At 37.5% G+C, this 12,204-nt stretch overlaps 1 protein-coding gene across 4 annotated transcripts in view; it reads left to right on the top strand.

Moving 5' to 3' along the window:
• Positions 1–12,204, top strand: part of Bbox1 (gamma-butyrobetaine hydroxylase 1) — a 49,896-nt gene that overhangs the window by 16,256 nt on the left and 21,436 nt on the right. For all 4 annotated transcript variants that reach the window (XM_075963738.1, XM_075963739.1, XM_075963741.1 and 1 more), the window contains exon 4: positions 5,238–5,436. In XM_075963738.1, coding sequence (XP_075819853.1) covers positions 5,238–5,436 — 199 coding nt within the window. The remainder of the gene's footprint in view (positions 1–5,237; positions 5,437–12,204) is intronic.

Here is a 12,204-nt window from a genome sequence, read left to right as displayed (position 1 = left end):
TGATGTCCTCAGATTCTTTGCTCCATATCCAGGACACTAATAATGTGCACTGTAGTGTCTCCTAAGGCCCCACACTCGTGACCACCGTTACCAACAACAGTGAGCCATACACTAACAGTTCTTCCAGGGCTTTCTTCCCTCTTTGTGCTTCACACAAACTTATCCTCAAATCCACATCACATCTGAACATTCAGAGAGGACACGTGACTAGAATCTTAAAGGCGTGTAGGGTTCAGTGGACAAGAGATGAAAGAGTACACCATCCATCCAATGAAGAAAAGAGACTCTAAGCCCCAATTCTTCCCTCTGACTTCTCTCCTCTTTTAAGGATCAGAATTGGGTTTTAGTGGACACTTTAGAAGTTATTCATAATGAAAACTGAAATATAATAAAATGATACTTACATTATAACTATATTTGTTATAAAATGAAATATAATTAACATATTATGAAGATATTAAGAAAAGAGTAGAAACTTGACTGGTTCTGTGTACATTAGATAAGTCATTCCAGAGCCAAAAGCATAGCGTGGTGTGGGTAGACAGGAGGTACTAAATTTTTGAAATAACACTTTGAAAACCTGCTTTCTGTGCTCGTGAATTTTTAAGTAAAGACCTTCTTTGTGTCTTTTCCTTTCTGAACTATAACTCAGGGACCAGGAATGTGATGTTTAGCCCTCAGTAGGACCCCTTACACAAACAGCTCCTTGAAATTTGGCATGTAGCCGGATCATAAATTTTATGATGTGTGAAGTGCATGTCTGAGGAAGTATTCATTAGGAAGGCCATAAGTTAAATGAGGAGGGGTGGCCATACCTTACACATGCCATCATTTCTCATCTCGTCATATATCCAGACCCAAGTGTGAAGCTTAAATTTGTTCTTAATATATTCTCCTGACAAATGTTTTACTCTAGTCAAAGTATTTTCTTTCACATCCCCTGAGAGTTCTCTTTAGCAGTTGGAGTAAAATGAAAACATGTTTTGAAATCACTCTCTGGATGTTGATGTTTAGTATCGTGTGTGGACATCATAGAACGCTTTGTAAGAGAGGTTTAGTGAAACACAGTATTAATTCTCAGTAATGATTAGAGTAATTTATATTTAAGATCATACGTTGGATTTGACAACCAGCTATTCATAGTACCATCTATGCAAGTCATGTTTTAAGCAGTGACGTGTGATAGTGGTTTAAACTCTGTTACCTAATCTGAGATGGCCTTTGGTCTCTGGTTTCAAGAAGGCATTGTAGGCACTCCTAGAATGAAAGATATGGTTTAAAATTTTTAATTCTGTAGAACATAAAAGATAGATGGAGCATTTGCCTATCCTGCCAGAGTTCTGGGCTCAATCTCAGCCCCACAGAAAATGAAGAAAAATAATCATCACACTATGATAATCAAAACTTTAAATTAAAAATTGTTTGTAGCTTGGACTGTGTTGGGTGTTGGGTTGCCAATGGGTTTTACTGACGTCTCTATGTAAATACAGTTAATGTTGCACATATTGAGAATAACACGTGAATCTACAGCTTTCTATACTGTTAAACAAAAAGAAAGTATACATGTTTATAATGGGAAAATGACCCATATTAAAAAAAATTTCATTAGAACATCCTCGATAGCATGTGTCCTAAATAAATCCTTCTTGGGTGTAATTTATATTTTTGAAAATTCCTTTTTTTATTTATATATGGAGATTATAATATAATTACATCATTTCCCTTTTCCCTTTTCTCCCTCCAAACTCTTCTACATACACTTCCTGGATCTCTTTCAAATTCATAACCTTTTTTATTAGTTGTTGTTATGGACATATATGTATGTTCATATATATGAAAGAATTTTCATATTCCTAAAAGTAACCTGCTCTGTCTGTTTGTATGTATGTTTTCAGGGCCAACCTCTTGGTATTAGATAACAAATTGATGTGAGTTTCCCAGGGAAAAATGTTTCCTCTTGCTTTCAACATCCCTTAGCTGTCTAAAGTTCTGAGGCCCCAAGGTCTTTCTCCCATTCTATTTTAACATGTCTGTTGTTACTGTCCTTGTTTGGTTCTTACTGGTGAGATGATATATAGCTTTTGACATTACTAGGAGATACAATCTTAGAACAAGCTCTGTTATTCTCTGGCTCTTTCCCTGATCTGCACTGAGCTCTGAGCCTTAGGTGTGGGAGATGATTTGTAGAAGAGCCACAACAACCACCAACATGACCCAATAGCCCTACGAGTGCAGTAGTGCCATGCATACCTTGGCGATAACCTGCAGCTACCTAACTGGATTTAATACATACTCAACTAGAAGAAGACCCTGCCTGGCACTGAAACCTAGCCGACTCACGAGGGCTAGTAAGGTCCTGGATATTGGTAGAAAACCTGCAACTGCTACTCTACTCTACCACACCAGAATAATCCCTAAGTACATTCTAAATATTTATTCTTATACCCACAAATAAGTGTCAGCCTCATCTCTCCCCATCAAAGAAATTTCTATTTGCAGCATACTTAGACCATTATTAAAAAAAACAACTAATTAAAATTTTGTTGTGAAAATAATTTTAATTTCAGTTTTATTTTTTCCCAAAATAACTGAATTTTTTGTGCATGATATTAACCTTTACTAAAGTAAAAAAAGGGGGGGTCTGAATACACTGGCAGGAGTTACAGAAGAGAAACTTCTTATAATATGAAAAAATGTTGATTTCATCCAAAGAGAAAAGTAACATTGTATATTGTGCAGCTGAGCTCTATTCCTAATGTTTTCTCTGCATTTAAAAGTTTTCTCTTCATTGGTTGCCAAAGTTTATCTTTAAACACCCATGCCTAAACAACTTCAAACAAAGTTATTCCCCAGTATATGTTACCCTGCTTTCCTTGTTACCTGTTGCATCTCTTTTGTAAGGAACAGGATAATCTATGGACATTCCAATAGACAATATAAAAGAAATGTTCATGAGGTCTCAACCTTACACACAGAACTATAGGCAACTGAAGAAAGCTGGGAGTGAGAGAGGCGGTATTCCCCAATAAAAAGTATACCAATTAGCTGTCTAGAGCCAAATATCAGTACTGAAAACATACATTCAAGTAAAATTATATGGAATAAACAATTTGTATTTAATAATATATGCATACATATATATGTGCATGAATACAATAAAAATTTTTGAAAAAAAATGGTTGGCCATTAATTTAAGGAGAGTAGTTAGGGGTTAATGGGAAGGTTTGGAGGGAGGAGAAAAACTGTAACCACAACCCCCAAAAAATGTTCGTGATGATAATGCTTTAAGCCATCAAGTTCTATGCTAGCCATTGGGATCAGTCACCTGGATTTTCTACCTAGCACTGAAAACTGTTATCTACACGACTTGTGCTACTTTTGTCCTTCTCCAGAATTCATTAGTACTAAAATCATCTACCCCACATATTTGTTATGGTGATTAAACGAAATAAAATTATAAAGCATTTCGCCCTTTGCATAACGCCCAGAAATTTTAGCAAACAGCTGCTGCACTATCATTATAAATTACTGCGTGCCATGTGTCACAACAGTCTCTGTGCAGTCTCATGACAGAGCTATAAATGACCTGCAGAGAAGATGTAATAGTCCCTGTTTAACAAATGAACCTAAAACTCAGACTCCTAAGACCAAGCTGATAAAAGGCAGAACAATGATTCAAAGGCAGACAGTTCTACCTCAATTTCCTACGCATCATACCCTGTCTAATACAATGCAAGTTTCATACCAGGGTTCAAATTTTAGCTAAAAATTAAAGGCAAATAAATGAAAAACAATTCCCCGTTCTGTCACCCATATATCAAGGGTCAATTCATTAGTAGTAGCTCTGGTACTAGAGCACACGGATACTTCCATCACTTCAGAACGTTCTACTGAACATTATCATGCTACAGCACCTGCCTATGCAGCTTCAGTTACAACACAAAACATTTTTCTAAACACTGAAGCAAATATTCATATATAAATTACTTAATTTCTGTGGGGATATCCACAGAGCTGGAATCATTCCTTGTAGTCGAGGGAATAATAGGAATAGTTGAGGGGTAATAGAAATACCAAAGCCAATATGAAAATATCCAATAATTCTGATTCAGTATATAAGCTGTTGTGTGTAATAATCCAGAAATGTGGGCACCATATACATTAGCAGCATGATTAGGTCTTCCTAAATAAACACATGACTCATTCCTGTGGATACTCTCCTGTAACTGCTGGAGGAGCAGCAAGTGGCTGTGCATCTGTATATATCTTCCCACAGCTAGAGCTACTATCATCTAAAAGTTTTCTATTAGAACAGAAATCTCTGTGGACCGCAAAGAGAAAATGATGGCCAAGTCAGAACTATTGTAAAAGACAATCATTGATCCAATCTCCATTTTTAAACTAGAGGCATCGGGGATGGCTTCCATATACAACACATTCCCTAGTTAGAGAAATAGCATCGCTCATGATAATGAGACTCTGAGTCCTCATCCTTTTACCTGTTTAAAGGGATTGCTGTGCTGAGGCTGTTTCCTTCCCAGGAAAGAAAGAGTGTGAATGGTTCAGCAGACATTCTGTCTGTGTTCTACTTCTTTTAGGGAATTAAGGTTTTCAAGCCCATAATTTGTTTTCCTTTCTATTTTCTGAAGCAAGCATATTTATGAGCATTTCATCATCATGAATGAGAGAACAAAGAAAGAGATCTGACCTTCTCTTGTTTGGGGCTGCCACCCAATGCTTTCCAGGAACACATTCTCATCGCGTTGACCTCAAACACCAGCTTGATTACAAGACAACATCCAGGCAGAAGAAATAAGAGGAAGAAGAATCTGTCCCTACCCTCCTGCCAGAACAGTCATAATGTCGTTCTAGGGCAGAAACCTAATTTTATCACTATTTGGAATCAGACAATGTAACCTGCCTGTTATGCACACACTATCTCACTGTGGTTTCCTGGGTTAAGAAGTCTTAAGGATACAGATATCAAGGGCCATTTTGTCATCATCTAATCAACATATCTTTGAATAGATAGGACTTATTGAATACCTGTTGTACGCCAGACATATTATAAGTAAGAAGAATATAATAGGCACAGCCCCAAAGAAAAAGGACCCAGTGACCGGAATTTCTGATATGATAAAATCAAAGATTAACTCCAATGACTGTGTTTTCTTTTTAGGTTAGTGTCTTATCTAAAAACAAGATAATAAAGTTTTTTTAATTTTCTTAATCCACAGAATGCCAATATTGGGGCTCAGAGCTTCAGCTGCCTACTCTGAATTTTGGAGATGTTTTAAAAGATGATGAGCATGCATACCAATGGCTCTCTAGCCTCAAGAGAGTAGGCATTGTGAGACTCACTGGAGCAGCTGACAAATGTGGAGAGATCACAAAACTTGGGAAAAGGATTGGCTTTTTGTACCTAACATTCTATGGGTGAGTCTTCAAATGGTTTGGGTTCTGCCATCACAAATACAGTTGGGTCTATCTGCAAGAGCGGGTAGGCTTTGGTTGTAAGATAACTGCAATTATTCTTGTGCTTTTATTGTAGAAAATACTAGCAGTGAAAGAGACCTTCACAAGCCAAAGTTGACACACTAGAAGACACAGTCTTACTCAGATGTGTTTGGTTTGGCCCATAAGCTGTTGAAGGAAAATAGAATTAGTTATTAATACTTGAAAACTAGGAGCCTTGAAATTTATGTAGACTTATCTTTTCTTGAAAAACCAGATCTAGCAATACACAGCCTAAGCCTCTCATGCCAACAATCTACTGATTAAAAACAGTCTCTACCTTGCATCATTAGCTGAAGTCTTCTCCCTCTTCAGACATGCAAGGCTGTGATATCATAGGGTTATGTTGTCCCTAGTGGAGAGGAAAATGCACAGATGATTAGCAACATTCAATCATCTACCCTCAATCACTTTAGTGAGTTTATCATAGCAAAAGACTATGTCATGGTTAGACATAGACAACCTACTCCCGACCCTTAGCATATGGATTTACTTATACTATTAGTAGATTTGCTTTATAGAAATGTATATAGGTTTTTTCAGTCACAAGAACTTATGCTGTCATAGATATTTCAATAATCATAGACCAATGAATGGGAAGAAATATTAGAAATTATTAATATTTTTCTTTAATTCCTTTAAAGTTTCTGAAATAGAGACTATCCTTCAGTTTGTGAGTAGGAAATATGAAACTTAAAGGATTAGCTGGTAATCCAAATTTATATGAGTAATAATAAATGAGGCAAAGCATAAATCCAGGGTTGCCTCCACTTCAGTGCTAAAAACACAAAGAAAATACATGAGAAGTTGTTGAGTTGAACTAAACGGAACATCTCTAAATAAATCTTCTTCAAGTTATTTTTGCTTAGTTTTCATTTATAAACAACAAACATTTGGCTCTATTCCAATGTACTTCACAATTCCATAACAGTGATCAGTTTGGGTACTCTTTAAGAGGTTCCTAGCTCAATCCAAACCAATCACACATCTAACTGGGGGTAAGAATCTAAATCATGATTTATGGTTTGACATTTGTTTTGTTTTGTTTCTACAAGTCCTATAAAGGGACTTAATAACTTGGCTACTGATCTAATATTGTGAAATATTTTAAAATAAATAGTAATGGTCCACTGTCAAAACAAATCAGACCTACTATACCTCTTCATTCCATTTTTCCAAGACCTTCCCACCCAGCTGGGGTGGTTTATGCTATCCCGCTGCACCTCTCCTGGATGATCCAATCTTCCCAAACTCTCTCACTCCGCACCCACACCTGTGCCAAGATTTCCCTTTCTTACCACCTCACAACTTTTTTCCTCCATATTTTCTGCAATTTTTAATTCTCTAAACTCAGTAACTAGCACAGGGTTTTGTTTTCATGCTGATTTTGTTTTGCTTGCCTATTTCAGACTTGATTATCACTGTTGGTGTCAAGAGAATGGGATAAATTCAGTATTTTCTTTGAAGTTATCCTTCTGTTCTGCTCCCCTTCTCGGTGGTGTAAGAAAGAGATATTCAAGTTTGGGTAACATGAGATTTGAAAAAAAAAATATTCAGGGACTTTCATTAGCATTCTAAAGGGCACCTAAAATAGTGTGTCTCAGCCTGGGCAACATGTTGGAGTGGGTCATTTTAAAACTACAGATATCTGGGTCCTATCTTCAGAACTTTTCTTTAACATGAGCAATATTTGACCTCTACCTTGGGACTTTAAGAACTCAGCAGATGATTTACATGTGTAATTGAGAATTTCTGGTGAAGAAGGGACTCTTCTAGACATAGACAGTAGAACTTCGGGTGCCGTACAACCTCTGAACTCTCACAGTTGTACGTCACAAAAGCCCCTTATTATATTCTTGAAAAATAAGTATCCACTGTTCCTTTTCATTTAAATAGTTACTAGCTTAAATGTTTAAGAACCATTTAGAAGAGCTATTTTAGAGAACATTGAGAACAGTTAGTTTTAGTTCTTGGCTATCATCTCAATGGTTACTTGATTTACAAAATGAAAAATAATAAATTACAGCTTTTCATGCATTCTTTGTATATAGTAGGTGCAGATAAATGCTTACTGCCAAAATGCATGTATAGATGTTTTTAATGAGCTACCAAATAGCAGATGAAGACGGTAGTCACTGTAGCATTTCATAATTACAAACTTACATTCAACTAAATCAAAATGACAACCAATTTGTGGACAAAGTACACGTCAGTTTCTACCTGTGAAGTTTCAGCACTAATGCCCGATGATGAAAACTTTCCTGGAATAAAGAATAAGATGTGGTAAACAAACTCACACTTTCAGTTTTGTCAATTACATACAGATGTGAAGAGGAGGTTGTAAAAAACAATAGTAATCTTTTCAAGATTAAAGTCTTAATTTAGAGAGACATATTTTATACAGAGTAGAGACTGAGAACTGAGAACTCCCGCATCAACAAAAATAAATTGTTGAACTTACAGAAGCCCTTTTGGGGACTCTATGAAGAAATTATTATTTAAGAAATTATTTTAACTTCATGACATAATGTAAACCTGTAATCCTAAACTACATTTTTCCTGAATAGTGCCATCTTCCATGATTACAAATTAGAATGTGGAGAATATATCCGACAGAGTAAATCCTAAAGAAAGAATTGCTGTCAATGAAATAGAATGTCTTTCTTGAAGAGCAGTGTATGTAAGAAACTATACTAGGCATTTTTTCTGAACTAGGCTTGAGTTCTTATGTTATAGAAAATTGATGTTTACTGTATATGGATGAATATGAATACTTCAGTTAGCTTTCTTTAAATAATCTAAACAAATAAAATCCCACTAAAACCAAAGACCAAACTTCAAAGAAGCCAGAGACATTTGGCATTGCAAATGAAGTAATATTTCAATTGACGCATGCCAATAGAAGATCCAAGGGGATGAATGCCCTCTCAACACAGCAGAAAGCAATGCAAATAGAATGAAAATGGAGTAGCATCTAGCGAACAAGATGGCCTTTAAAAAAACTATGTTTGGGGCATGGTAATATTGCTGATTAGTTACTCTTCTTGAACAGGACCAGAATTTGGTTTCCAGCATCTTACTACTATATAACTCCAGCTCCGGGAGATCCAACAGTCACTTCTGGTCTCTTTGGGCACCTGGATTCATGTGCACAAACCCACACATAAACACACAACATTCATAATTTAATTTATGCCTGCTACCATTTATAAGTATGTGTGACATTCATTACACCTATTTAACTGACCACTCAATGTATGTGTCATCTCCTCCTCACCCCCATGTTATTCCAGCTCAGACACATACCATTCCTCCTCGAGTCTACCAAAAACTAAGCTAAGACATCGGTATCTCGTTGCCTCCTGACCACTGGACACGGTGGGCAATCAAAGTTCAGTTTTTTAGGGCCAGCTCAGTGCCTATGCTTTAGAGATCCTGTGAGAAGTGACTGTCACCATAGTCCCTTCCTCAGTTGTTTGCTCAGAATTGCTTCCATCCCTCTTTCTAAACGTTTCTCACATGATTTTCCCATCCCCTATCTTTTATTCTCTTGACAGACACCTTGGGCCAAGCCTGTTTAGGGCTGGTTTTGTTTTATGTTATGTTATGGTTTGTTTGCTGTAGTGGGGCTATTTGGTTTTGCTTTGTTGGTCTTTTTAACTTAGTCAATGAAGCTTTTTCATCGTCCCTTTCAACAACTATCCCTGGCGCATCCTCCTTGATCTGGAAGCTTCTTGAGCTGCAAGGAAAGTATCTCCTTCAGCCAAGCCCCATTCTGTGAAATTATTCCAACACTTTCTTCTGAAGTCCGGGAATTATGATAGAAAACAGCATCTATTTGCTTTTCACCCAAATGAACAAATTTTGGATTCTCAATGGCCAATGAGGAAGGACAAAATGTGAATTCTCTCCTTCACTAATTTATAACATAAAATAATGTTTGCCTTTTTTGTTGAATAGTCTGATTTTATGACAAGTTCAGTATAAAAGAAAATGAACACAGTTGTAAACTATCCCTATTGATTATTTGCTGGTTTGTGCAGTGCTTAAAACTATAATTTTATTAAGACCATACTGAGAAATACAAATGATCTCATATAGGAAAAACAATCAAACCTTCAAAATTCTTTTTCTCATGAATTGTGTGATTACATAAACTGACTGGCTATTTACCGCTATTTACATAAATACATAAATACATTTGTGTGTCACAAAGCAAGAAAGGAGAAGAATTGAGAGAAGAGTGGTCCAATTTGAGCAGTTAACCTGCCGTGGCTATACTAGCCCGTATCACCTCTAAAATAAAGATGTCGTTACCATTGCCCTGTTCACATTGAGCACTTTGCCAGTCAAAATGGTGGCCCGCTCAGGATCATATCGTCAGTAACAATTCAATGTCTGACACACAAGCTACTGCTAAATGAGTTTTTGAGCTAAAGACTTTCATCAAGTTGAGGCTTTGCAGTTTCTTTCTTAGCGTTATTGAAAACTGTCTATCTTTGTCTCAAAAGTTAACCTTATGAAAAACTCACAGTAACTCTTCATCAGAAAGTCAAGTATAAGAGGCAAAGGCTTGCAACCACAGCGAGCTAAACTACTTTCCAGAGTGAGGCCAGAACTGCAGATTTATAGTCTTGGGGGTTTGTTTCTCTAAAAATATTTTATTTGCCCGGGTGAGCATATAGCCCACATAGCATGGACTAGACTGCGTGGACGATGAACTGAAAATGAAAACAATATGAAGTTAACTTCAGGAATAAGATTAAGATGATGAGGCACGGAAAGAAAAGTGGTAAAATAAACAGGATCTTGATGTTTGTCAAATGTTTTCCTATTGCCAAATAACACTTACAAGGACCCGTCAGAGCCAAAAATTATAAATAAATACTTTGCAATACTTTCTTCAAAGACTTTAGAAACAAATTAAGGCCTGAAGACTCTAGGGACCCAGATTGAATTAGTTTCCAGAAAGCTATCCCCAGAACAGAGAATTCAATCACAAACATGCTCTTCGCTACTTGCAAGTGAGAAGCCCAGCTAAGCCTGCCGGATAATTTCTGATACCTCTGCTTCTCTTCTACTGAGGGTTTTAATCCCCACCATGACTTCTGAGATCCTAGGATGAAAGTTTGCTGGAGAGAGAATAGCACACTGCTAGTGATGCCCAGTCTCACATCTGCACGAGCGCCTTGGTGCAGACCTCATCAGATGAACAGAATCAAACAAAAAATAAATGTTCCTAGTGGGCTATCTGTCAAGTACACCAGCCAGAGCAGCTAAGAACAAGAAGATTGAAATGGTATCTGGGGATTCCAACTGAAGAGCCTTCCCAGCATCCACTGGACTTGTGCTGGTGTTGCAGAAGACATCTGAAAATGAGCCCAGCAACGTTTCAGGCATTGGATTGTGTTCGAGACTGGGGATGTATGAGTGAAATAGTCCCAGTCCCTGGCATCCATTCCTTTATAAGTCATCCTCACCATTATCACTCCCTCCAAAATCTGACTTTGAAGCAGCTACTTGTTTGACACGCATGTTACCAGAAAATATTTCTAAAGTGTGGGATGAACTGGCGAAAGAAGAAACAAGCTAGCCCATTTCAGGGAAATGTCTCGCCAAGAAACAACTTGAGCGGGGGCGGGGACTTACATAACCTGTCTTGAATAAAAATGGTTTGTAGGGCATGGAAACCAACCTAGAAGTGATTCAAACTTGAGACGAAAACAAAGAAAACTTGTCCGAGTTCTGAATTTAGTCGTAATCCTCTCCTCCTTTGAAAAAAACCAAGCCACTGGAACTTCATAATGAGTTGTTTTAAATGTAGCACTGACTACAGCATTGGAGAGGGAGGAAAACCAGTGTTCTAGTGAGTAGTAGGATTTCTTACAGGATGACATTGGGTTCTGTTCCTACAGCCATTGTGACCCCCAGCTCATGTTGTTTGCCAAGAACCAGTCCCTGGGGTTCCTTTGGGGGTATTAAGTTTCACAGTAATTAATGCTACAGCCAGCAAAAACCACTTGACAATGAGGTCATCTCATGAATGGAAGGAAAAGTAATTTCTGTGCCTCATGGGCCTGAGAAATCATTTGAGGAAATGTGTGAGATCGTCTACTCAGGCAGTTGCTTCTCCACTAGTCCTCTGGTGCCCAGGGCCTCCTCAGTTACTTTCTATGCAGCCAGGACAAGCTGCTGTCACTGATGCAAGATAAATAATTGTTTTAAGCATTTTTTTTATCATTTAAGTATTAAACGCAGTTTCCTGTGGTCAGTATTTTGAGTCCTCACAATATAATGATAATTGTTATTCCTATTTTACAGGTAAGAATCAGAAGCAAAGAAACTGTGTCACTTGCCTAAGCAGCCCACCCTTTTTCTTTTGCAGCTTTCTAACATGGCAGTGCAGTTTCCTTTATGGTTGGCACTGCTGAAATTTTTAGCTCTCAAATCTGGTTTCTGGGGCTGGGGAGATGGTAAATTTGCTCATGAGGACCTGAGTTCAGATACCACATAAAAAAATTTAAAAAACCAAGTATGAAAACACACACCTGTAATGTTAGGTTTGGGAAGGCAGGGACACACGGATGCCCTGAGGCTTACTTGCTAGTCAGTCCAGTTGAAACTTTGAGTTCGAGGTTTAATGGAAGACGCTGTCCCAGGAAAACAGATGGTCTGGCCTCCACGCTTACC

This window comes from Microtus pennsylvanicus, chromosome 2, assembly GCF_037038515.1.
Source record: "Microtus pennsylvanicus isolate mMicPen1 chromosome 2, mMicPen1.hap1, whole genome shotgun sequence".
Lineage (NCBI taxonomy): Eukaryota > Metazoa > Chordata > Mammalia > Rodentia > Cricetidae > Microtus > Microtus pennsylvanicus.
Note: the sequence above shows the minus strand (reverse complement) of the source record. Positions and strands in the feature narration are given on the sequence as shown.